This window comes from Dermacentor variabilis, chromosome 10 (assembly GCF_050947875.1).
Source record: "Dermacentor variabilis isolate Ectoservices chromosome 10, ASM5094787v1, whole genome shotgun sequence".
NCBI classification, from domain to species: Eukaryota; Metazoa; Arthropoda; class Arachnida; order Ixodida; family Ixodidae; genus Dermacentor; species Dermacentor variabilis.
Window position 1 is genome coordinate 37,730,011 of NC_134577.1, and position 27,936 is coordinate 37,757,946.

General features: G+C 47.6%; 1 protein-coding gene across 1 annotated transcript in view; it reads right to left on the reverse strand.

Moving 5' to 3' along the window:
• Nucleotides 1-27,936, reverse strand: part of Ephrin (ephrin) — a 299,104-nt gene that overhangs the window by 7,934 nt on the left and 263,234 nt on the right. Inside the window, exons 2-5 of the mRNA XM_075672348.1 lie at nucleotides 7,326-7,467; nucleotides 6,042-6,210; nucleotides 4,240-4,344; nucleotides 2,172-2,492 (exon numbers count right to left, since the gene is read on the reverse strand). Of these exons, the coding sequence (XP_075528463.1) occupies nucleotides 2,172-2,492; nucleotides 4,240-4,344; nucleotides 6,042-6,210; nucleotides 7,326-7,467 (737 nt within the window). The remainder of the gene's footprint in view (nucleotides 1-2,171; nucleotides 2,493-4,239; nucleotides 4,345-6,041; nucleotides 6,211-7,325; nucleotides 7,468-27,936) is intronic.

A 27,936-nucleotide genomic window follows, 5' to 3' on the forward strand; every position in this document is an offset into this window, starting at 1 on the left:
ATTCAGCACCTGTCGTGCAACACGAGACGCACATGATGTTGGTATGAAACCTATAGAAGCAAGAAAATGACCACTGGGTGCAACACAAGCATGTGCAAGGGATATTGTTGCCCTCTGTTCAAGGAAGTGCAAAAACTGTTTCATGGTGCTTGATGAGAAGTTCGAGGAACCGTTCTATGTATCATCCACCCAACTTTAGCCCTAAGCTACAAAGGAAATTCACACAAATGCATCAGAAAGCAAGCGTCGTAGTTAAAGAAAAATTTGTCCTCATCTGGGGATCAAACACGGAACTGATGATTTTCTGGGGTGGTTGCTGAACCATCTGAGCTAACCATGAGGATAAAAGATTGCGCAGTGAGGTTGAAATAGTAAACAACTCAAAGCACAGGAAGTCTGACTGTGGCAAATCAGTTCTATGAAAGCCCACAAGGTGAAAAAAGTGTACAAACTTCCCTAAACCTTACAAGCTTCTGCAGAATTGACTTACCCCATTCTGTCATGGCTATATCAAGTGCAGACAAGCTCCTTAATTCCTACAGGATTCTCATTACTCTTATTCCTTTTGCACTTCTGTTTTGAATAACAAACTAGATTTGTTGTGTGAACGACTTCCATGTCTTTTTTCCTACATTTCGCCTCTATCTCAATTGGTTTTATTGGGTGAAGGTTTTTTAGTGTGCCATAGCATTTCGCATTAGGAATGTTCTGTTTTCTCACTGAAACCAACTTCACCCAGAGTGAAAAACCAATTCAACAAAGAACAGTGAAAGTGCGCTAATTGACTGATGTCTTGCATAAAGGGTATATTGAGCACAAATACGTATGAACACAGTCAGTGGAACACGGAACAACAGGTGTAACATGATTTTTCTGCAATCAAAATACTTGCTCAATGATCATGCCCCTCTAACCAGAAAGGTGCTTTGGCAAGCTTTATGGAATTTCCTTCCTAACTAATTTGATTTGACTTATACGTTCTTGCAAACACTATGTGCATGCACAGATGTCATATCATTCTTGAAATCCTAAAAAAATACACTCAATTTCAATTGTGCTTCTATTTCAATGTGGGCATGAACTTCTATTATCGTGCATATATACAGTGATGCTTATTTGGCTTAGCTTTGCTTTTTGTCTTCTTCATACTCTCTTTCTTTCTGTAGATTTTGTGTGCTGCTTCTTAACTGTGTCTTGAGATAGCTGGCTCTGATGTAACCTACCTTCCTGTTTCATCAGCACTCACTAAGCAAACAGCAGTGCATCTCTTGTCTATGTGTTTTTTCCGTTGTGCTCTCCCAGATTTACATTTAATATGGCGTTGGCTCAATATGATACAGAGCTTTAGCGTCTCCGGTATTCCTCCATATGCATTGGTGTTTGCATAATGCGAAGTTACTGGAGAGTTGCACAGCAGAAACAATGCTAGTAGCAACATCTTGTGACACTTTGCCTAACTGTAAAGCCTTATAGACACGCTTTCATGTGCAGTAAGTGTTTGTCGAAAAAACATTTAAACAGGCAACATGCTCTCAATTCCGCCGCAGCCAAAAATTTACAATAGCACTAAAGTACAATACGCTTGGTTACTGCAATAACAGCTCTGTATTTGTGTAGTCCATGTCTGCCCCATCAGACGGCGCCACCAACTCAGCTGCTCATGTTTTACCTCCGGTAACCCGGCAATCAGCAAAATGACAAGAAGTCTGTAGACAAACAAGACAGTTTTAGCTTGTCCGGCATTCGGATGAACGCAGGCGCACTGGGCGTTGGGGAGCAGTCGTAAACTTGAGCGTTCTGCATGGTGCAGCCACCCGGTGGGGCAGAACTCGACCAGACAAACACAGCTAATATTGCAGTAACCAAGTGTATTTTACTTAGCTGCGGACATAAATTTTCGCCAGCAACACGATTACACCACTACCAAAAATTCACACCAGCTGCGAAGTGGAATACATTTGGTTACTGCAGGATTAGCTGTTTTTGTCTGTTAGAGCTCTGCGCCACGAGGTGGCTGCACCATGCAGGATGCTCTGACTCTAGGGCGCTCACACTTACGCCTCCGCCTCAACGCCCCGTCCGCCTGCGTCTGCCCGAATACCGGACAAGCTAAATCTCTCTACTAAGACTCTGTCAACGAACTGCGCCACTGGCGCGAGCAGGGCACGCACCGGCGGTCTTCTTGGAAGACTGCTTGCCATCCGCCACGGGCACGTCGTACGTCTTGATGGGCCTGTGCGGCGGCGGTCGAGGCGGGAACACGGGCCACCGCCGCGGAGGGGGCAGCGGGGACTCCTCAGGCACCGCCGTGGGCGGCAGCCACGGCGCCCGCGGTCGGGCCGCAGGCCCTGCGGGCAGCGCCGGACGCGTCGCGTTGGTCGCCCAGGGCCGCCGCCGGTCCGAGGGCAGCTCGTCGCGGGGAACCGAGGACGGCACGACCGGCGGCAGCGCCGTGCTTGTCGTCGTCGAGCGTGGCCGGGATGCCGTTGTGCCTGCGTGGGAGGAAAGAGAAGAGTGTTCTTTTTTGTTTTTTTTTACAGCGAAGCTGTATACCTCTACCTTCCAAGGACACTTTCGTGTCATTGGTGTGGTAAACAAAAAAAAAACTCCCCATACGTGGGCCGACCCCGGAGATAGTGCAATGGTGGGCCGACCCGCGGCGGAGGTGAAGCAGGCGTTAAGCACTCCCCATACGTGGGCCGATCCCGAAGATAGTTAAATGCCGGGCCGAGCCGCGGCGGAGGTGCAGTTCGCCATTAAGGGGCCCACATAGACAGCTTCGCTCGTCATCCTTCTTCACAGAGTGGAAGGGCACTGATATTTTTTTCTTAAGCGAGTACGTTTTTCGTGCTCGGTAGTTAAGGACTTCCACATCACCCGCACAAATAAGGCGACGATGCAAAGTGATCGATGCTCTCGCACAACCACGCTACAGAGCGCGTTCGTCTCCGAACACCGACTGTTAAAGGATCTTTGGGACGCTCACGCCCAACGTTTAGATTCTGTGGTGGTGCGCTCGGGAAAAATAGCCCTCCTCCAACCCCACCACGCTCTCTCCTGTGGCGGTTTCGAAAGAGAAGTGCGGCAGTCGCCTTCTACGCAGGCGTTCGCACCGCTGGAGACAACGCGCACATGACTAATCGACTTATATGTAAATCCACCTATACTAACTCTCAATACGTGCAGGGTAACAGACCTCTTCTCTGCGAAATCACCAAACGAAAGAACAAACGCTACCTGCATATTCTCACTACAACAATCTTCCGCCTTCAAACGCATCGTTCTTTCAATAAACCGAATAACTTTCTACAAACTATAGGCTATTCGCTTACGCTGATAATCATCGTCGATGATATCTGCATTCATTCGCGGCTCAGGCTCACTTAGCGGTCTTATTTTTCGAGACTTGTGGTCGAACAGATGCGTCAGACGCTTGTTTCTAACAAAAAACTTTTGAGTTAACTGGCACTACGCGCGGTGTATCACTGGATGTAAGGGTGTAGCCTGTACTTCGGGTACACGTCCCTGCGGCGATCGTAGTGTTGCGCCAAAAGTTAATGACGTCAACCGCTTAAGTTTCGTCGGAAAAGCAAACACCCTTGCGCGCCTGTGCGTATTCTTTCCTGCGTTTGAAAGGCAGGGAGGAGTTTAATAACATTACTATTTGATTTCCCGATATTAAACATGTACTACAAATTTTTTACTAAATTTGCGTCTGGATATAATGAAAAGCATATTGAAGTACGTCTTCTGTACCTCCATTTTGTATGCTTTCCTCAATTTTAGCTCAGGCATTGCTCTCACCGACATTCCACGAACAAAGTTAATGAGGAAAATCGAAGGGGGTGGTGGCTTAGTTCGCTCAATCTTATCTTAACCTCACCCCTCTCCTGGAACGTCAAGCATCTTAGACATGGCTTCTGCACGGTCTCGCACTTCGCTGCGCAACCCTTCGTCATACCATATGCATTGGTGCGACACAACATCCTTGATAGGATGTAGTATGAAGAAGCTAACGCAAATAATAATAATAATAATAATAATAATAATAATAATAATAATAATAATAATAATAATAATAATAATAATGAAAAGACTAAGAAAGAAACTGGCAGATTACGAAGCAGCCGTAGCAATGTAAGAATGGGGACAGCAGTGGCACATTATCAGGTGAGGCAGGAGACGTTGGGGTGCGGGAGTTTACGCGAGAGAGAAGCAAAGCAGAAGCGGTTTGCTCACTCTTGCTGGGGTCGCAGCAGACCTTGAAGATGACCTTCATGTTGTGGGTGGCGCATCGTCCACCGATGCGCTGGTGCAGGCCCTCTGCGCTTCCAGTCGAGGTCGCTGCAGTGAGGTCAGAGTTTGAGTCAAGGCACGCTCAATGCATCAACTATAGAACTCGCCGAAGCAATGCCTCTGGCCTGTTAGGGCAATGGTTTTTTTTTTGTTTCTTTTCTTAGTGCGTGCTTAACGAGGGCACTAAGTTCATAGTAGGAGGTCCCTAATACAACTTTTATAGAAAGAACCGAAGCCACTGAACCAAGGGCTATGCCGCAATCTTTTATTTAATTAATGTGTCTTTTTCCTACATCCCTCGAATTTCCTACGAATGGAACCACCTTCCCCCAAGTGTGGTAGTCATCAGAGACAACAAACTTTTCGTGCAACATTAGCTAACGTTGGTTAATCAGGAGTATGTTTATGTTATTATCACAACTCACTGTGAGTGTTACTTTTATCGTTCTATTGCTTTATAACCATTTCCCTCTTTAATGCCATACGCACCAGAGGGGATTCTAAGAAAATAATTAGGTGAATGATTTATTCGTGATAATTTATTCATGCCACATAACCTACAGTGCCTAGGTATTGTAGAGCGTTCTTGATTACATATATTCATAATCACACATGCCTACGACAAAATTACAACACTAACGATTTGTACACGAAAAGAAAATGTAATTTTGAACTTAAGATATGGCCGCGAGAGCAAAGAAAATCAAAACGGATATCGAAACGAGTGTACCGCAGAGTTTACCTTTGGTGTATGATATCCTATGTGATTATTTATTGTATTACTGAAGTCGTAGCACACAATTATCACTTGTCGATAGTGATACACCTTATGTTGCAGCAATGTGTTACTGCGCTGTGAAATTTAAGTGCGGCCTTTTTGCATTTCCAAAGTTGATTAGATGTGTATTCCGTATGGTACCGGGAACTATCCAAACTAGGATATTGGTGAAACTATCTTTATATTTCTTTCAATATATGTGTCGATGCGAAACGCCTAAATTAACTGTGATTATGACGGCTCGGGGTCCAAAACTGCACCCAAAAGTACGTGGCGCACTTGAAAGTGCCCATGACACCAGAAGCCTTTTGCAGCGGCCTTGGACAGCCGACTACTACACTCAAAGGATATTAGGGCTGACGCAATAACAACGTGGATGTAGTAGGGTTGATTGCTCCCTTAACGGTATAAACACGTGCTGATGCTGCGATGTTTCTCCCTTAAAGTGGTGCAGGAAGATTTCTCCTTTAATGGTATAGACATTCTATTCAGTCCTGGCACAGAAACACTGTTACTCTACGGGTATCAACATGGATGTTCGCGTTGGTTCAGGAAGGCTACTCCTTTAAGGGCATTAAGGGTGTAAATGTCCTCGTCAGGACTGGCGCAGGACGGCGCGGGAACAGTATAAACACAGATACTCGGCTTGGCCCAGGAAGCAAGCAGGAAGAGAGGTAAAAGCAAGAAGGTTATCCACTGTAAGTACCGAGTGACTGCCCTGCGCTAGGAAAGGGGAAAAGGGAATGAAAGGTAATACAAGGAGAGAAGGTTTCTCGCTTAAGGGAACCAACATCCCAATAGGAGCTAGCACAATCCCTTAAGGGTCGAAACATCTTTGTTATGGTTGACGCGGGAGGTCTGCTCCTTTAAGGGTACAAACACAGCATCGGGCGAAGCATGGGGGGGGGGGGGGGGGGGGGGAATTGTGTTCATATTGTAGTGGGCGTGTGCATATACGTGTACTCACAGATGAAGTAATAGTCCTGTCCCGGTCTGAACTCGAGCCCCCCCGGCTGGGGCGTGAAGGAGCGGAAGGTGATCGTGAAGTACATTAACTGGTGGGGCTTGTCGCAGACAGCGATGATGCGCGGCGTCGGGTTCGTGATGCGGCACGAATCGTACTCTTCCTTGGACACCTGTAAACCGGAGGGAAAGAAAAAAAGGAGTCAAGTTGTTGTTGTTGTTGTTGTTTTTTTGTCAACCAGAGCGCGCAGGCAGAGCTTGCGCGTTATTGAGCATCAAAGCGAACAGCACCGAAACAACACGCTTCTCTGGTCAGACACTTTGCCCACAAGACTTCCCCTGTAGCAAACGTATTTCGAGGAGAAAAAAAAATGGTCAACTCGGAGAACGCACGAGGTATCGGTGGATATGGCATTGCACTCCAGAGCACGGGGTAGAGGGTCTTTCTCGGGGACGCGGCAGCAGCATTCCGGTTGGAGCGGAATGAATAGGCACTCGAGTACCATACTTTTTGTGCAACTCGATCCTTAGGGGTACCAGATGTGGACCAACTTAATCCGAAACTTTACACTACGGCCTCCCTCATAAACCAATGTGCAGACTCTGCACGTTAAAAGACATTATTTAACATAAAAAATAGACGAGACACGTATTAATGCACAGACAGAAGAGGAAACCCGATGCGAAAGGCTTTGGAACATAGCCGAACGAGTACTAAAATAAAATCTCTGTGAGAAGAAAGGCGCGCGCGTGCACGCATTATCCAAACGAACTTGCGGCACGCGGAATATCAAAATCTATTGCCAAATTTAATGATATCGCAACTTCACTTAACGTTACTGTCTGGAAATGCAAATACTTCATTCATCAGAAGGACAGACTGTCCTTCACACTCACACAGTCAGTAAGTGCCATGCCTTGTTGCTCACCTGTAGCTATAGATTTCAGTTACACCAAAAACGTCATTAAAAATCACCCTCAGTTCAGGTGGCAGCTGCAAAGCGCCAGCGAGCACAAAGTTACGAGCTTCGCGAGCGGTGAGACGATTTCGATAATGCAGACTGTACGCATACCATTCCATCAATAATACATGCTGTTAGATTAATATGTCTCTTTCTGCATTACACACGCACACGCACACACGCACACGCACGCACGCACACGCACACACACACACGCACAGACACAGAGAGAGAGATGCTTGACAACAAGTGCGTTATACATCTAACTTTTTATACAATCTCATCTCCTAGAAGAAGAACGTGGCGCGGTATAGGCGAACACTTACGTTGTAGATGATGTACTGCTCGACGTCCTCCTCCTGGGTTCCCGTGCGGTAGACGGGGCAGATGATGTTCACCTGGTCGTACTCGAACGGGATGTTGCCCTTGTTCACGTCGATGATGTGGTCCGTGTTGTCAATGCGGAAGCTGCACGAAAGTAAGCCACCGTCTCATGAGTGCTACGCGCGAAAACGACTGTCGTACGCGCACGTAGGGTACGACTCAACGCCACGACGTAGGCGGGAAAGACTTATTAGGCAAGAAAAGTATTCGCAAAAGTTATTTCAGATCGTAAAAAAATATATATCTGGCTCATGAAAGATGTTAGGCTGGCGTAAGGCACAGGGCTGACGAAGTTGTTGCGGTCACTAATCAAGTCAAGGTGAAGCAAACGGAGAAGTTGCGGAGATCATACGGGTTTCTTGGTCACACTACACTTATTTCCCCTTGACTTGGTCATTGACCGAAACTTCGCCATCATGTTACTTCAGCAGACGAACTTTCGCCGCACTTTTGACTACAAGTACTGCACTGTAGCAACACCATCGTAGCAATTAATGGTCCCAGGTTCGCCGCCTCGTTCGGGCAGCAAGTTCAGTTGAATGTAAATCGGTCAGTACATACCACAAGATTCGTTAGATGTTACTTGTTAGTCTGCATCGTGCGTAAATGACATTCTTGCTGTAGATGTATATAACATGTGTGCAGAAATAGTTATTTTTAGGGACTACGGTAGCCATTCACTGTAATGTACATCGTGGCACTCTCATATCTGCTCATTAATTCATCACTCTGCTTCTTGCGGTTGTTGTACTCCTCTAAACTGTGGAAAAGCGAGAAGGATGCGAACAAATGTAATCAAAGCAGTGCGAAGGCAGCGTCGAGAGAAATACCACTGGGTGCAACCCACGTAACCATCGATACAGCAAAACAATATGCGAGCTCCTACACAACGATCAGCGCTGAAATGCGATAACTGACCGACGCGACACGCGAGCGGTCGTGTGATAAACATGTGATAAACGAAACAGAAATCCTGCCAAATAAGGGTTCCTAAATAAACACTCTCGTACGTGGGCAAAAGCTTGGCGGGTTATTGGCACCCCTCGTCGTCTCCACACGCTCCCATCACACTGCTTTAAGGGCAGCCTGGCGCGTCTTTAATTAAAGTTGTAACTTTACGACGCTCCCTTCGGAGTTTCAGCTGCCAGAGAATGTTTACGCGGCGTCGCCAACGGAAGAACTCGTTGTCGCAGTTCCTTCCCCCTCTTCCGAATCGCCGCATCCTGCACTTCCTCTACGCTTGCTCTCTCTCTGACTTCATCCTTTTCCTACGGGCAGTTTCGCCTGGCAAAGCATTTAGGAGAAAAGAGAAAAGCAGCGAGAGAAAAAAAAAAAAGAACGCGCACAAAGAAATAAAAGCGAGAATAAGACTATCTGCTCCAGACTTGAGCGTCGGAGACGACTACCAGGAAGAGACCGGACGGTAAAACCGAAGTTCCCGCTCCCTAGCCCCACCAGCAACAACAACCGACTGTTTCGCTCGCGTTCCGGGCAGCTCTCGCAAGGCCGCACTTATGCTTACGCAGATATGCGCAGTCTCGCAAGAGCGGACCGTCCCGTTTCCTATCGTACGGCACTTCATAAATGCGAGCGGGCACTCGAAGTACGTTACACCACTCCTCAACGTTTGCAGAAGCCCTAAAAACGAAGTTAGCACCCTTAGGGGGGCACGGAACTCCTAGGCAGTAAATGCCGCGCTTGGACGCGATATTCGCGATCTTGATCGGATTCGTTAGAACAGTCGCGGATGCGCATTGGTGCACCGGATTAGCAAAGCAGAAGCCTGCACAAAACATGGGCTTCATTCCGTAAGTTTCCACGCGTCGTAACAAGTAGTGACAAGTCCTGCTAGCCCGCTGCTGCGCGCAGTACGGTGAACGCAGACGCCGATCGGCATTGGAGCGAAGCATGCCTCTTAGCTTCCTCTTCAAGTAAACATACTCACTTTTCCGGGTGTTACTGACTGGAGTATGCGGATTTTATCTGTGCAGGAACAAAGACAGACAAGACGATCCCATCATCTTGTTTGTCCCAATTTCCGCAACTTTGGCTCGTTCGCGCTTGTTGAGCTTGTAACAATGTTTCACAAACCAAACCAGCATAATATATTTTAAGTGTTACACTGCCACGGAACAGTTCTAAAATTGTTTGGAGGTGTGCAGGCAGGCAGGCAGGCAGGCACGTACGTACGTACGTACGTACGTACGTACGTACGTACGTACGTACGTACGTACGTACGCACGCACGCACGCATCTATCTATCTATCTATCTATCTATCTATCTATCTATCTATCTATCTATCTATCTATCTATCTATCTATCTATCTATCTATCTATCTATCTATCTATCTATCTATCTATCGTAATCGATTAATCAGGACCGCCTTCGCAATTAGGAAGGGAAAGCAAAATCGCCCAATATTGGCGCAGGACAGTCTACAGCGCAAGACCAAATATACCGTGACGTTCTCAGACGATGGACTGACGTTCCCACCCGCGAGTACCCGATGCGGGCGGCCCTTATGTATACGGCGCGTCGGGGGAAAGTCGGGTGAAGCCCACGGAGAAGGTAACTTGAAAGGGGTTGCAGGATTAGGGTGTAATGCACATCCGCCGCTCCTTCAAGCTAACGGTGCTGACGGTGCGACAGACGAAGTCCATAAAGAAACCTCTCGGCCCCTCTTTATTTCTTGAAGCGTAGCCTGAATTGGCTTTCCATCTGCCGTTGCCCCACGTGCAAGTGCAGGTTCATTAGTTTCACCTTTCTCGGAAAGAGTATTTCGCGCGTTCGCGTAGCTCAGGACAGCCGGCGGACTTTATTTTTTATCACTGCCAAACATATAGAACCTCGTTACTCATCTCCACGTAAGCAACACATATGAACGAAGAGATCGAGATGAGAGAGTGCGGCACCAGGGGAAAAAAAAGAAAACAAGAAGCTCAGCGCCGCAGACACAAGAGAAAGAATTCGAAGACGGGAAATAACGATACATCAGTACAAATCCGTCCTACCGACGCACTCGTGATGACCTCTACGAAGACTATAATTGATCGTAGCCTACAGCGTAGCGCCGTCAGTGAGCGGTTCCCTTTTAAATTTGGTCCTCTGTTAGATTTAAATACGATAGGCTTTCAGTCAGAACGATATGCCGAAACACAGTTTTAGAGAGAACAGTGTACGGATATTCTTAGGCGCATTTTACAAAACACTGCGCGCACCGCGCCATTGCTTCCTAGGTATTCCTTTGCGCTGCTGAGTACGAAGGTGCAGGTTCGACTACCAGCTGACGGCCGCCGTCTAAAGATAGGGGCTTAATTAAAACACACACACGCACGCACGCACACACACACACACACACACACACAGTCTCTCTCTCTCTCTCTCTCTCTCTTACTTCAATTTAGGTGCGCGTGCAAGAGTACCATGAGGTCGATATAAATCCAAAGCTAACCCTCTCCCCCCCCCTCACGATCTTACTGTTAAACCCCATTATTTAAGTTTAATACACTGCATCGCCTTAGTCACGACCCTTGCTTCGCGATGTGTGCGCACCGCATTTGGATTGCGGCAAGACTCAGTCTTAAAAACCGAGTGGCGGACTAAGAATGGAGACGTCACAGACGAAATATGACGTGGACAATGGAAGATATTCCGCGACTTCGAGTCCGCGAGAAGAAAAGACTAAAGCCCTCCACGCGAGCGAAGAAGGGCTTCCGGACGAGAACGGGAATCTCGGCCGATGATAAATGAAACTTTGGAAACCAACCACCACCTCGAGACGCAGTTCGCGGCATGAAAAAGAAGACAGAAAGGAACGGGCAGCCTTCACCCCGTAACCACCATCTTCACCGCCTCTCATCTACGACGAAAGTTGGACGTAGCCGAGAAAACCGAGCACGTTCTTCGGGCCACCACGGCCGTTAACAAAAAAAAAAAAGAAGAAGAAGGAAGAAAAGACAATGTCTTTATTCAGACTTTTTTTTGCAACCTTATTTCCCGTCATTTAAGGAGAAGAAGACGGACGAGGCCTTTGGGGACGAACAGTATAACCACAAGACGGCCATCATAAAAGCCGGGATGAATATTAGATTAACGCGAAGAAGCTAGAAGGGTAAGCCAAACCATGCCACGAAAGTAGAGAAAGAGAGCGAGAATGGGGAGGATGCTATGGGAAAGGATAGCCTGCGAAACGCCCGGAATAATGGAGGCCACTATGTGCAGCGAGCATTAGAACATAACGAAAAAACTCTCTGCGGCAACGTAATAACGCTCGGAACGGCGGTAAAGAAAAGAGGCAATGTTTCATATATATACATAGTCAGGTACGTATGAGGAGTGAAAGGCGCAGTTGATGGCCGGCTGCAAGAGTGAAGAAGTGAGAAGGACGTACCGACGTCGACGCTAACACGAGCTCTCAGCCACGGCGCTACTCAAAACTCGAAAGCTGTGTACCAAAGTAAAAGCGAAGAAGAGTCCGGCGAGAAATACGGAGAAAGGAAAACAAAACAAAACGGAGCACTCTTGGCCCCGCTGAAAAGGTGTTGAAGAAACACGAAACACGTCTATGAACACGGGTGTTTGTGTCCTTGCTTTTCTTCTTTTGCACGGTCCGCCTTCGGAGCCCGGTACAGGCTAAAACAGATACATTCTTTCTTTGCAAGAACGTAAGAATGAGGGAAGCCGCATTAGCGTGAAGGTGCGAAAGTAAATGATGGTGCACCCGCGTGTGTGTGCTTTGTGTGTGTACAGAAAGTGGCGCGGAAAAAGAAAAATAACATAGAGGTAAAGTATCGGCCAGCAGCTCCGGCGAAAAATTTGAAGAGGCGCACATCCATCGGGCCAGCGACAAAATACGGAGTGGCCGCGCACGAACGCGAACAAAGCCGGCGAAGCTCGAGTGAAACAAAGAAAGAAAGAAACGCGAGAAATTATTTTAAAATTTATCAAATAAGTTCTTAACCGGAGAACCGGACGACACGGAACGCTTTCTGCCCTGACGCGTTCTCATGAATGCTTTCGGTTATTTTTTTCGGCGAGACTGGAACAAACGAGTGAAGTGTAATGTGCTTAGCGACACAAGGAACGGGATAAAGAAAGAAAGAAAGAAAGAAAGAAAGAAAGAAAGAAAGAAAGAAAGAAAGAAAGAAAGAAAGAAAGAAAGAAAGAAAGAAAGAAAGAAAGAAAGAAAGAAAGAAAGAAAGACTGGCCGACAGAGCGGAGTGTAAGTCGAGCCTGAAAGGCTAGCGTGTAAAACCAGAATAAAGAGACGAATAACGAAAGGGTCGCGAGTGATGAGAGAAGTGGTCGCTCCTGCAGTGCTGTTCCGCCGAGAGTTGGGAGAAACAATTTTGCCAAAATTTCCACCCTCTTGCGCCTGGACGGTCGCCCATCCCTCGCTTCCACTCCCTATCGTCCTTCTTGTTTTGTTTAGCTTTTCTTTTCGACGAAAAACGGGACTGTTCCCTTGGTTTCCCGCGGCTTTTGGATTTTACTCCGGATTACTCGCGAAGCCCGAGTAACCTTTTGCGCTAAACGGGTTACACCTATTCTTAGTTTGCCTTCTCGCCCTCTCCCTGTCGTCCTCCTTCTCTCTCTATGAACCACTTCTACGAGAGAAAAAAAGATAACATTGAAGCTGGGAGGCACCGAAGGACGAGTGTCTTCAAATATTCACGCCTTTCATCTTGAAAAGTGGACGAAGCAACCAGGCGTGCACGGGCCAGCCCGGTAAGAGGGCGGCTTCGGGTAAAGCGGGGAGGGTGTGATGTCTCTTCGGGCAACGCCGACGGCAGGGGGCTTAGCTGAAACAAAAGCCGTGTGGTAAAAAGCAGGAAAGAAAAGAAGCACAGAATGGACGATACCTTGGCGTCTTGCACACACCCTAGGGGAAAAAAAAGGAAGCGAAGAATGGGGCTCAGATAATGGGGCCGGGGGGGAGGAGAAACGTAGAGGACGCTCGAAGCACAGAAAGGCGAGAGAGAAGAAAGTCCACTCTACGATAGTCTTAAGTGAAAAAGCAGGACCTCCGGATAAGTAACGGGCGTACGAGCGCACAACTTAAAGTTAACCATCGACTTGGGTGAAACGTTCCTTTTACCGACGGAACAGATAGAAAAAGAAAGACAGAAAAGTAGCAAGTTAGAAGCGCATATTCAGATGGATGTTGCGATAAACCAGCCGAAATTAGGTTTGCCCGTTAGTTCGTTTCACGACAGCAACTTCTGTAGTCAACTTTTAAGTCTACCGGCGGTTCAACATCCACGCCTCAACGTTAGAGACACATGCCTCACACTACGGATTCGCACATAGCAATCTCAACCTCAAATATGTCAAGAAGGGTTCAACTACAAGATACTTCCCAGTGTAGCGTTCTTAGTACTTTGGCCCGCGAGAACTGGGTACAGAAGGCTCACTATAGACGGCTTACCTGTACTGCACGCACCCAAATTTAGATAATGTTGTGCGGGCGACGTTGCGAAATATTTCGTTAGTACTATATTTGAGCGCAGAAGCCTACATGAAGGAAACACACGACAGCAAAGCCAGTACGCATGTAAGTTGCACCTCGATAGGGAAAGCCCATAACGCAGACGGATTGCGTCAGCGCGCAGCATTCGAACGTTCCTCGACACGGCAAGCTGGATTCACCGCATCACGAGTCCTAATGAGGAGAAGCCTACTTCTCAGGGAGAAGATAGGCTGGGGCTGGCGTGTTACACGCTAGCGCAGCCGGAGTTTGTTGGGAGAACGCCGGCAGCGGCGGCGTAGGCGCTAGGAGGCAAAAAAAAAAAGCCCCCCTCGAAGCAACGTTGCTAGATTACTTTTCCTCGCATTGCGAAGCGCCGTCATCCGGAATTTCATTTCGCTCCCAGAGAGAACGCGAAGGGGTTCACTGTGGGCGTAGCTGCGTTATGAAGACGCGAGAGTTGGTAGTGAGAGTGAAAGAGAAGGGAACAAATACGCGGAACAAAGTGCCGGCCGTACGTAGCAACACCGCCGTTTCGGTGACCTTTAAGGGAATGCCGTTATGTGCGGGGGCCTCTTGGTTGCGTAACGGGTGCGAGGCTGCGAAATAAAAGCTTTACGAAAACGCGCAGCAGACGACGTCGAAACGAGCAGACGAAAACTCGCAGCGGGCAAGCGTTTCGCTTCGCCTGCAAAACCTCTACGGAGAAGCGGTGATCCACCCGCGCCGCGTTGATAAATGAATTGCGCCTGCGAAGTCACACAAGCGGCTAACAACCAACCGGGAGGAGCGAAGTTGCGACACAGTCATGAACGCGCCCGCGAAAACACCACACTAACACACGCGGCAGAAAGTTTTCAACGCAGAGACAGGCTAAGCCCGACTCTCTGCTTGACTCTTGTTATTTTATACAGTGGCAGTGCTGACTCTGTTCTGTGGTGTTACATAAGCACGACGAGCGCAAGCGATGTTTCCGCCGTGGTCGGGCAGTATTCTCGGAACATTAAACCCAACGTTTACAAGACGTCAAACGAAAGGCGAGTCACATAGGTGCCTATAGCGTTCTATCTCGAAACAGCCTCCAGCAAAAAGCGATGACGTTTTGGCGCAAACACAATTCCTCTAGTCAGCACGGTATTCGCGATCGTTGCTGTATGACTGCTAGTTTGTCAAGTTCGTTTTACATGTAACAACAGAAAATAATGTACGGCATAATAAGCTATTCCACACGAAATGCGAAAACACCCGTGTACTTAGATTTAGGTGCACGTTAAAGAACCCCAGGTGGTCAAAATTTACGGAGGCCTCCACTACGGCGTGCCTCATAATCAGAAAGTGGTTTAGGCATGTAAAACCCCATAATTTAATTTTTAATTAAACGAACGAACTAACTAACTAACTAACTAACTAACTCTGGGGTATTACGTGCCAAAATCACGATCTTATTATGAGGCACGCCGTAGTGCGGGACTCAGGATTAATTTTGAACAGCTGGGGATCTGTAAACCTGCCTCCAATGCACGGGACACGGGCGTTTTTGCATTTCACCCCCATCGAAACGCAGCCGCCCTGGCCGGGATTCGATCCCGCTACCTCGTGCTTAGCAGCGCAACACCAAAGCCGCTAAGCCACCACGGCAGGTTAGTTCGTTATCTAATCAATGAAGAGAAAAAGAATTCTGTTGCAAGTTATAAACCGTTTCACGATGATGGAATAAGGCATGATTAGGCCTAACGGCAACCAACTATACTTTACACTCACTACTATTTCTGTTTCGCTTTCTCGAACATGTCCGCCCTATCTCTAACTTGTGCCATATTTGCGCAAGCGGAACGATGTATAGGCGGTGAGTCGAAACAACGTGACAGGGGCGACGACAGCATCGAAGAACTTTGTACCCGTCTAGAGGTCTAGATAGGCTGGTCGCGGTGTCGATCAACTTCTACACCGCATTTAGGGTGTGTGTGTGTGGGGGGGGGGGGGGGGGGGGGGGGGAGGAGGAGGCACCTATAACTGCGGAAGACGAAGAAAAAAATATATGTATATAGGTATAACAGTAGGCTTGGAACAGGGCTACGGCGTGGGCGGCGAAGGAACGAGATTAAGCCGCAAGCAGCGTCCTACATCTGACATCACGAGTAATTGCTTGCCCCGGAGGCAGGCAAAGGCGATGCGCAAACAAGACGACGACGTCGACGACGCGGGGACTAACGCATCGCACGCTCGACGCGACACTGATCAGCCTTCGGCAAACACAAGAAGACAACATGAGCGGCGGCGGCGGCGGCAACGTCGCATCTACGCGACTGCCGAAGCACGGGTAAAACCGGGCTACCAAATTTGCCAAGAACAAGCGAAGCGAACTCGGCTAAGAAAGTAAAAAAAGAAACGTTACATTTCGTACATAGCAGGAAATAAACGAGCTGCCGAAACGCACGCCCAGCGGAAGAGGCGAGAGGAACTAACGCCGAGTCTTCTTACTAAGTAATACGCCACCACGGCGTACTCATCGGTCTTGTATATATTGTTTGTCCCCCCTGCAGCAAATCTTGAAACCTAAGGCGGAAGAAAAGAAAAAAAAAAAAAGAGACCACGGGCGATGTGCTACGCTGAGTGGAGAAGTTGTGTGCAGTGTAGACGAGAACTATGATGAGGGAAAGCGGGCCAATGGATTTTAGGAGACGAAACAGGAACTTGCTGAAGGCCGAACGATAGGTCTCCCCAATATATACGTGGGAGAATTTGGTTGCTAAAAGGGAATTTCATCAGCGGCTACGGATGGGCAGCAGTTATTCTGTCGAGTAACGATCCTAGTGGAAGAAAACCTGTCATCTAGAAGTTTGTGTGAGCGAGACTTTCGCCAACGAAGCAAATGTGGCGCTGAGTCAAAGACTTCCTTTACCACGAACGCCGAGACAACAGCATCAGACATAACCCACCTTCAACGGAGAAAACATGCTGAATACAAGTCGAGACCGTCGTTATAGCTTCAGAGAAGAAGAGCTACACCAATAGTAGTTACGATAGTAGCGGTTTCAAAAGTTTAGGTACAAAGTCAATCATGTGGTAAAAAACTGGTAACCTCAAATGGAACCAAGGGTAAGATTAGGCAACATTCTTCAGACATCTATGATGTTACACAGTGCCATGATGATGTTACACAGTGCCAGGAAAGAATGAGGCTCTGTAGCTGCGTGTCCGCTGCACAAGGCTGTCAAGACAAGATACCGACACTAGACTTCTTTTATTACCTGCTTTCTCCGTTTTCGTGCTTCTTCTCGGAAGCTTCTCCAGCGCGAGGAAAGTTATCGGTCCCCCGAGGCTACCAATCAAAACCAAGGCATCGTATTTTGCTTTCTACCCAACACGCGACACCATTTTCTTTCTTTATTTCGCGATTTATGTGGTTATTCGCACCAGCACTGCTTCTCTGCTCTCGCATCCGTTGCTTCTGAGTTATTACTCTCGAAACCACACTAACAAAGCTGAATAACAAAACAGAAACGCACCGAGGCCATTTATCAGGCCGCTCCACAATTACCCACGCCGCATGGCACTTTATCAGACCAGGTATACCGTAGCAGATATATTTACACAATGCGTGTGACTACGATAAATGCGCACCTCGACGCACAAAGTCGAACGTGCGGATTTGTGCAGTTTCTAAAACCGAGAAACAAGTACCGCGTTTGACTGCATCCTGGTGTTTGTAATACGCCGAGTCCCTATATTCTTGTCTTGTCAACGGCAACGATGATATAACCACACGCCATTTGCATATTTGAACGCGACACCTCTTGGATGTCACATCAGCCTGCCAGAAGTATGCGGTGTCAAAGAACGCATACTATGATTTTTCTTTTCCACGCGGTCTGAGCCGACTACGCCATCTACGCGGATTTATTACTCCAACGGTGGCCGACGATTCTAAGCATAACAGAACGAGTGTCGAGTATTTAAGTGGGCGTCGATCAATACTTGTTACTCCGTCACAAAATGTCAACCCCCGACTCCCTACGCGCGATTTCGCCGGAAGTCAGCAGCAGCGCCAACGAGGCTCGGTACGAGGCGTCGCGGTGCGCGCTGACAACGGAGCCGAAGACGGCAACCAACGGTAAAGCGCACGTCACCTGTCAACGAGTGCGCGGATCGGAACAGGAAGCAGCTCCGCTCAGCGGCGTGTACTGCGCGGCGAAACTATAAACGAAGACGTTCACTGTTACAACAACACATTGAACTATAGCGACTATCGCTACTACGAAGCAAGTACACGCGTCACCCGTACCCGAAAGCACACGGAACGGCCCTGCCAGGGGAGGAGGCGAGCGAGCGCCGAAACAGGAAGCGAAGAATGACAGGCCCCGAGGAAACGCAAACCGGAAATAGCAAAGCTGTCGCAGACGACAGCCGTCTGCTCTGCGAAGGGCGCCCGCCGAATGCTCGAATTCAATCGCGCTCGGGCGGAAGCAGCACAACGTACTCGACGCCGGAGCGGACGCGCCAGCAAACGCGAGCGGTAACACGAACAGCAGAATTGTGACGCTGCCAAAGCTTTACAAGAACTATGCGCCGGTCGAAGAACACGGCAATCATAACACATAAGGACGCGGGGAACAAATAACGAAAATCAATGTAACGGAATGGTTCTTGTTGTCGGCACGGAAGATTAAATTTGCCGATTTTTCATGGCCCGCGAATGCTATGGTCGAAGACGAGCTACGAAGGCTGCACGCAAGAACTGGGAGGCAATATATCAAAACATGCGCACATATGACATGTCAGGATGCAAAATAAGGGAAGGATGCGAAGAGGGGGTTGACGGTTTGATTCGGGCTGCGCTGCTCCTCAAAATCCGCGGGGAAAAAAAGGAAGGACGAAAACACCGAGAGAATAGCTGTCACTCCACCCTCTGAAGCGCATGCATGGAGTTGAAGATGGAGCAGTAGAGATATACGTAGAAACAGTTCAGGGGAAGAAAATGCCGAGTCAGAACCATGTTTACAATCGGGCCCTGGAAACAACATTTAGAGGCAGCGAATAACTCAACCGTCGTCGTGTTTTATGCGTTTTATTATGTGCGCTTTCTATCTATCTATCTATCTATCTATCTATCTATCTATCTATCTATCTATCTATCTATCTATCTATCTATCTATCTATCTATCTATCTATCTATCTATCTATCTATCTATCTATCTATCTATCTTTGCTAACCTACAGTCATACTTCGGGTTTATCGAGCCATTACAGAGCGACAGTTCTGGGAAATTGTCTCCCTACGCCGCGGATAAGCGGTAGCATCCCCACGCTAAGCTGAGTGGGGTTGGGGCGCAAAAAGGTTTTGAGTGGTTTTTAATCCTCGTCGGGGGTTCTTTACACGGCGGTGACGGCTGCTTCTGGAAATCCATTTCGAAAGCAAGAGGGTCCGGGGATAACGGAGGAATAGAGGCACTAATCTTTTTCTCCAGCCCCTGTAGGCTGAAACAGCCGAGAGAGAAAAAAAAATAGAAAAATTAAAAATAATGCTTCAACGGGTTGAACCACTCCTCAGAATAGAAAGCCGCGGGAAAGGCATGGACGAACAACGATTGGGGGCTTTCGCAAGAGCGGTACCGTGTCGCGCGTGGTTTGCACGGATATGAGGATTTCGCGGCTAGAAGTAGTATAAGTAAACAAAGAGATACGAGGCTTGTTCGTCAACAAGCGAAATAAGGAAAAACGAGAGGAGCAGAGCTAGATCTCACGTCGAAGCAACGGTAGGTACCGCAGCCGAGTGTAGCCAGCTCTATGGTTGCTTTGCTTTACTGTTGTTATTTCTCTAATGCTGCGTTGTGAATGTTCTTATTTCTGTACTCTTATTGCTCCTTGCGACCGGAGGCAACGACTGTCAAAGAAGCGGGGATTTCTGATTCATCATTCTGCGACGAAAAAAAAAAAAAAAGAAGCCGGCTTGCGGTACGGAACAAAACACGAACAAAAGCAAAGTAGTGGTGTGGCGAGATTCCGCTCGGGATTTGCGGTTCCGCGAAAGGAACGGCGAAAGTGAATTTCAATGCGCGGCGGATAAACACGGCAAAGCACTTCCACCAGAAGCACTTCCCGAGCAAGCTAAGATGTGTGGCTATCGCATTATACGCCTGGAATGCGCTGACGCAACGCAACATCGATGTGCTTTGGAAAGAATCGGCGACGACGGGAAATGCGGCGATCCTCCACTCGTTGCTAGGCGACTGCTACAAATAAATTGCGGCTCAAAGTACCCAGTACCTGGGGACAAAGAAATTGCGGGGTACAAACACAGGAATATGTATGTAAAGTCTTCAAAGGGACCATTGGGATTGAATGAATGAATGAATGAATGAATGAATGAATGAATGAATGAATGAATGAATGAATGAATGAGAAGAAGAGGCTTTCATTCATTCGCTTATACCAGCTTTTATAAACTAACATTTTGGCGAAGAGCTGCAGGGGTGGCCATAGTCTAGTTTTCTTAGTCGCAGTCTTTAAATAGCACCTAAGCAGACGACACAGGCACCACTTAGCGGATGCGATACAAACTAAAGACCATGGCCTTCGAATTATCAGTCTAGGCGCCGCGGGATCTCAGAGGTTCATGCCGAGGAGCCGCAGTGTTCCTTCACGTTCTGGGTTCCCCGCGATTTCCAGCGAGCGGTGATTGCAGCACATTTCTTTTTCTTTTTTTCCCCGGTGTCAAAAACTTCGGTTCTAAGGGTTTTCGTGACCCATACCTGAGAAATTTCAAACGCAAGATTTTTCGAAGTGGCTACTCTTGTTCAACACTACATTAAACTAAAGTTCTTCCGTGGTCCTAAATTAAATTTCAATTGAACTTTAACTTTGCAATGCCCAAGCATGGTACCACGTCAAGCCAAATTATAACTTGTTCATCTTCATTTCTGGCCGCTGTGAAAACAAACAATGAAATACATCTTTAGCTAGAACTTAATTAGTGTATAAAGCAAGCAATTAGTAATTTGTTTGCTGAACTATACACAACTAAGATCTCACTCCAGTGACTGACAAGAACTATACTATAGTCTATTCGTCAAGTTTCCTGTGCATAAATAAATACCTTTAGGCATGAAACTCAGCGTCACGAATATGACACCTTGGGTATCACAGTGTTAAGTATGGAATCCAAACGTCCCACGATAGATTCCTACTTTGCGGGAATAACAAGGCTTTATAATTATTTCTTTTTCCCCCGCTTTAGTCTATTGTGCGATCATAAGAGACGAACGCCTATTTGGTGATACATCACCATAATTGCCCCCTCTGGCGTTATAAGTTGGCAGCAACGTGACTTTAGGCTCATAGTATGTGAGCGACAGTGCAAGAAGCTCGATCAGCAAAAACGAATGGGCGACACGTGGCCTCCGTTATTGCTGCTTTGAATGAAGAATTGACTCGCCAAACTAAACTATAACTCCTGCGCAGCTTCACAACGCACAGCGGCAGTTTTGTCGAAACGCGCTTTAGGCTATGATCGGTACACTGCGCTCGTTTCAGGCTTAAAAATGGCCTCCAGTCCGAAACAATTATTACCTTCTCCCGCCCTTCCTTCCAGCGTGCTTCCAGGGGGAGAGACAGAGAGAGACATCCCGTTTCTTTATCACTATCCGTTTTACAATGCACGCGTGATCGTTCCTGAGAAATGGGGAGAAACGCAATACACGCGAGATTCACGCACGGCCTTTATAAAAAAGGGAACAGGCGCGATCAAATGCGCGACTTGTCGCAGGAGCAAAGCAGACGACAAACAAAAGGTAAGGCTTTCCCCATGTTCCCCGTAATGACCGGCGGTACGTTAAGTCGATCCTGCGAGCAGCAAAAACACAAAAGGGATAAAACAGCAGCCAAGACGCACCGCCGGCTGGCTTCCCAGAAACAAATAACGGCTCCGACGTTACGGACGTCAAGGCAGACAAAAGCGACGAAACTAATAGAAAGAAAAGGAAAGATAAGGAATGGCGCGCTCGCTACCTTAATGGTTTCCACTAGTTTCTAATGTCGGTCGTTATTTATTCCCTTTCCGCCTCCTTGCCTTTTCCCGACTTGGCTCTCCGCGTTCCGAAGCGTACCCTTCGCTGTCGCAACGCTCCTGGCGCGTTGCCCCAACGCTTCTTCTCCCCATTTCCCGCCTTCCCGCCGCACATTTCCCATAACGTCCCAAATCCGTTTTCCCTACGTCACCCTTGCTCTCACCTATAGGTGCGCAGCCGTCGGCGTCACTTTGCCAGCAAAGGTAAAAAAATAAAATGCAGGCACTAGAAGACAATTCCTTGTTCCCTTGTATCCTCCCCCTCCCCTCCTGATTTCTCCCTTTTACCCCAAAGTATAGGATTAGGGAAATGACTGGAAAGCAGAGGAAACGGGACAGCATCCTGAAAGCTGTTTAGGGAGCAGCCTTCCCTTACTGCTAGGCTTTTCTTTTCCCACTTTTTCTGGTGCTCTGTTTACAACCTTCAAAGCCCGTTCCACAAATTTCAATCTGCTAAATGGACGCTTAACGAGAGAGACTCGATTCGATTCGTGTCGCACTCCTTGCGAGCGAGCGCAAATGGACGCTTGTACGTATAAACTGCAAGCCGGCGCCAAAAGAAAGACGCCTCGGGAACGTTTCATGACTTAATTCCTTGTCCGACGACAAGCACAAGAGGTGGCGGCTTCTCTGCTGTACGGTGCTGCTAAGAGGGAAAAAAATTGACTGCAAGAGAGGCCGTACGAATTTTTTTCCCTTTAACCCGAAACGCATCGGATGGCGCTTGGTTGGAAACTGCAACGACAGCCGCCGCCAAAGTACAGGTTTACTGATGAGTTGCAGAATCGCGTCGATTTTATGCGTGTAAGTGTACATTCTTGATCGCAAACAATAAGGTAATAATTATTTAAAAAATGATGACCCAGTCCACTCTGTGAATGTGGATGACCAGCGAAGCTGTAGCACCTCACATCTGGCTAAACAAGGGTTCATTTTCTTTATCATTTGGCATTGGTAGTGACGATAGCTTTGTGATTACTGCGGTATACACTGGTCGGTTCGGTTACAACCTTGCATAGGTACTTCGCCAAAGTTAAATCTACACACGACCGTCGTTGAGTAGTAGTTGAGTGACTTGGATTGGCATGGCCCTTCCAAACCAAACTCGTCTGGCTCTGACTGAACGCAAACTGAGCGGAGCACTTCTTATTTGGTTTTGAAATGTCCACATTGAAACCTGCAACGATGATCACACGGTAGCGTCCTCACGGCTAAATCATGCAAATTTCGCGCTCATGAACTTCTGAATTTCACATTTGGGAGTGCCTGGAGACACGTACGGGCAGTGGATGTCACAATTCGGTCTTTCGTTAGTACGGCACAGACATTCCCACAGACGGTGGCATTGTCCTCTTGCGAGTGAAGGGTGTGTTGGCCGTACATACATTTTGGACTTTCGCGTACCTGGCAACGCCTCCTGCTCGTGAGTCTATGTGCTGTGCATAAATGATTGCAGTATACCCATCGACTTGAAACAATGCATGTCGACTTATTTCATTTATTATTTATTATTAATATTATTATTATAACGGACGGAGTGCTTGAAGCCTGCTTCACCTCCCCCGTGGGTCGGCCCAGGATTGCACTGTCTCCGGGATCGGCCCACACTCATATATTTATTGTTCGTTCACGCACAAACCTGACAAATACATGGAAACCTAGCCAAACACAGCTTCGACGTAAGAAAATCTAGGCAAACGGGATAGCCTATCGCCAACGGGATAGCCTATATGCAAGCTGAATTATATCTGGGATATACAGAGAAAACACCGAAGTAACGCTTCATTTTGTGCAGGCCTGCGTGGTACCAGTAATGATAAACGACGGCGTGAATTACTGTGAGCATCAATCCTGGCAAACTAACTAACCGGTCGTCGTGTAACGGGGATCCCTGAATCTCCGTCCTCGTTATATGCGCAATAAACAGCTACTGAGTAATCACCCATCACCAAAGCTGACGACACAAATTCCAGCACCACACAGGAACCCACAGTTTCTTCTTAGTCTCCATCAAGCTGTACTGAGTGGCCAACGAAAATTGCGTCTAGTTAACACTTCTACCTCCCCCCCTTCCTCCCCGCCACCATTTGATCTTTCTTATAGGATCTGTACAGTAAGACTACCGCGAACCTAATACCAGTAATTACTTGATGTGAGGCTGCGATAAAACGTCAATAAATACAAAGTTTCAATCAAAGCCCAATTTATTGGTAGGTAAGTGCTTAGAGGAAATGGTAGCGAAATAATCTAAACTGGCTGTGAAGAGCTTCACATCGCAAATGGAAAATTTGCGAGTAGCCGTTTTTGCCCGCGTTGGGAACATGCGGTTACTATATAATTTTCCAAGGTGACTTTTTGTAACTTTCAAGTGCCCCTTCGCTTAGCTTACGCATCAGCTGAAAAAAAAAATTACAGAAGCTGGCTGACAACTGCAATATGCGACAGCGTATTGTTTACCATTGCTGTGTTCCTCTCAGCAGCGATATAAAGTGGCGAACCATACCGAATACAGAGACCATAAGCTCGAACGAACACGAGACGGCACTTAAAGGACAAGCCGCACATCCGCCAACAGAGCCTCCAAGCAAAGAATAAAGGAAGAAGACTGTAGCGAAACTTCGAAACCACGGAAGAACTAAGCATCGTCAGAAGATTCAGCGGATCGGAAGACGAAAAACGAAGTGAAAAAAAAAAAGAAAAAAAAAAGGACGGTCGAGGGTGTAGACTTCTTTTCTTCTCCATAACAAAGGCAACCGACCGGAAGGACGCGCCAGCTCAAAGCGACGAAACAAATGCGCCTAATACGTCAAGTCGAAGTGGAGTAGTACGGCCGCGCGAGAGGCGAGAGACGAAAAGAAAGCAAGCAATAAAGTGTAAATAAGGTGACGTACACGTACCACGTACGGCGAGGCACGAAGCAGGACGGATCGCGGAGGGGGAATGAACAGCGTCGGTCTACGCCGCGGCGCACTTCCCTCCTCCTCCCTATGCGTCCCTACTCTGCCGGGTTTAGGGACGGGTTTAGGGAGAGCAAACGAGCGAGAGCACTCCAGCGGCGAGATACGGCGCCGTTCCTTCTTCCCGCGTCTGTACGGTGGCAGTTGGTGGTGGTGAGGCGCGCTAAGGGACTATAGAGGATGAATGCTTTCGGCGGAGCTGCGCGTTTGCCGCGTGAAAAAAAAAACACGTTTTTTTCTTTCTTCCCATCTTCCTTTATATAGGGAGTACCGGGAGCTAAGAACGGGAAAGACGAGGGGGAGAACTGGGGGAAAAGACAAGTGAAGCGAGTCGAGACGCGTAGGGATTATCCTGCGGCGTCGGGAGTGGAGTTGAGCTTCGCCGGCGACTTCTCCTCACTGCTATGAACTGGCGCGCCACACTTTTGCTTGGTCTCCGACTTTTCAAGAATTTTTCCTTTTCACTTCCGCCGCTCTTTTAACGCACAAAACGAATGTATTTCCGCAGTTTTCGTTATTGAGTTTCCGCTTCGAAAAGGGGCATGTAAACATGAAGCATTCTGGTGATGATTTTCTTTTTTTACCATCTCTGTAGCTATCTATGTCCCACACATTTCAAACAAGGTACGTTAGGCGGATAAGCAGGGCTTGTGCTTCATTAACCACAAGAAATATGAAAGCTCTTTAGATGGAGAACAAAGCATTCGGTCTCTTAATGCAAGCTAACAGGCGCACTATCGAAATCCGGTTGTTTGGAAGGCCGCTGGAACTGCGCTATACCTCCATGGCAGTAGCAATAATTGGACTCGCGTACAAACGGTCGTGGAACATCGAATAGCAACGGTTACAAGAAAACGCTTTCAAGGTAGCGCCGTTTCCACACCATCTTCGGGAACAATAATGACAACTTTCTTTTTCGAGCGCTTTATTACCGACTGTGACAAATCTATGACATTGCTACCAACTTGTGTACCTAAAGATACCGCCTAAGAGCCAAAATGCGATAAGTACAGGTAACAGTGAATGTAGGCATTGTTGTAGTCCTGCCAATGGGAGCTCATCCCTGTCTAATGTCCTACAGTTGTTCATTTGCTTATTTCCTATTTTGTTTCCTATTTCTTTATTTCCTATATTCTCCTCTATTCATTCCTACCTCCCGAAAGAGTAGGCAGGCGTTGTGCCCCTCTCATCGGCAGTTGTCAGCTTGTTCCTTCCCTGTTTCCTTTGTGTGCTTGTATGCTGCCAAATAATAATAATAATAATAATAATAATAATAATAATAATAATAATAATAATAATAATTGCTGCGCACCATGTATACCTTTGCACCATTCATCCTCTGGGTCATTTCTTAGGGCTTGATTTTAATACAATGACAATAACGATATGTCGTCACATTCGCGCTGCGACACGGGGAAGCCTACCTCATAGTTATAGCAGAAACGTGCACACAAAGAAACATTTTTGCGTTCGTTGTTTTAAAGTTAAGGGCCCCAGACCGGCGCTTCTAACGCAGTGTGACGAGGCCGTACTTGAATAAATTTCGGCACTGCCATTTGTGGGGCGTGTTCGCTGGCGCTAAATATGCTTTCCAAGTCGGTTGACCAAAGTGCTAGCGTTCTGCCTCTGAGCATGATATTCTGGCTTAGCCTTGCAGTTGTTTAGATGGCCGTGCCTTGACGGTAGCACAACGCGAACAAAGGGGAAAAAAAGGAGAGTGAAAGATAAGAAAGATGAAGTAGCGTGCGCGGATATTTTTAGCGGACGTCAAGAAACGGCAGGTAGTCAAAATTAAACGAAAGCCTCTATACTTCGAAGTCTCTCAAAGCATACGTGCATTATTTTTCTTTTTATTTTTTTTTTCTTGGAACGCAAGGCACCATCAATTATCGATCACTGACAGAGCATGCAGAAAAACCAATCCACAGGCGTATAGCCGGGCCCTGCGCTTTTTTTTTAACATTTAATTATTGAGTCATCCCACTTAATCTAGCCGTATTCCTCGCGCCATGTTTACAGAAATTTTCTGGCGCAATCGCTCATCTTTCTTCACTCTCCCGCCGCATCCTCTTTCTTTTTTTCCTCCACCAGCCCCTTTCGGAGCATCTGTTCCTGCCACAAGATAGAGTGAGGAAAGGTTCGTTACACTGGGGTAACATTGAATGAACGAGGGTAGCTCACCCGCTATCATTTCCGCTAACGGTGCAGTTCATTCAGAACGCGTGTTTCGTTAAAAACAATAATAAACGACATGAAACGAGCAAACAAAAGAAAAAAAGCGGCACTCTAGAGAGGAAAGCGAGCGAATACGGGTGAGGGTAAGCGCTCGCTATTACGGAGTATGATTTGAAACAATAATAAGGATTGCCGAGCTGCGTGGGTAAGCAAGGGTGCAATAAGAAACAAAATGAAAATAAGCTGCCGATGGAGGAAGAGGAGGGGGAATTGGATGCGCTGTTTCTCGACGCTAGGTAAACACGGTGAGGCGATGGGGGGGGAGGACTCGACGAAAGTGGTCCGCTCGAAAAGCACGACTGCTGCAGGCAGCGTATGAGATACGCGAAAAACACACGGTCATGTGAAAACACTCTTGACAGCGCCGCAGCAACCCAAATGCATCTTGCGTTCCCCGCACCCCAACTGCCTGCTTTTCCAAAGCGTTCCGGGAGCCCGTTTCAAAAACTCGTATTCCCTTCGTCGTAGCCGCTTCTTTCTTTTATTATTCTTTTTTTATTTCGCTCCAAATCCCGCCCCCATCATCTGCGCCATCATACGCACTGAAAGACGCGAGAAGCAGCAACCAGGGGCCGGAAATGAGCGCGGAAAGGGCTCTTCCCCGCATCGCCGGTTCTCTCCATTCAGCGGCACTCGTAGAGGCGGATTAATAATCTGCACCCTCACCAAACCCTGCCGCTGCTTTCTCTCGCTTCTGTTTTTTTTTTTTTTTCTAAAGCCGGCGTCCTATTTGTATAACGCTCCCGGCACACGCGTTCTCGCTCGCCTCGGCAACGCATTATGAAACCCTAAATTCCCTGGGCGGAGGAGCGGACAGGACTGCGCCCC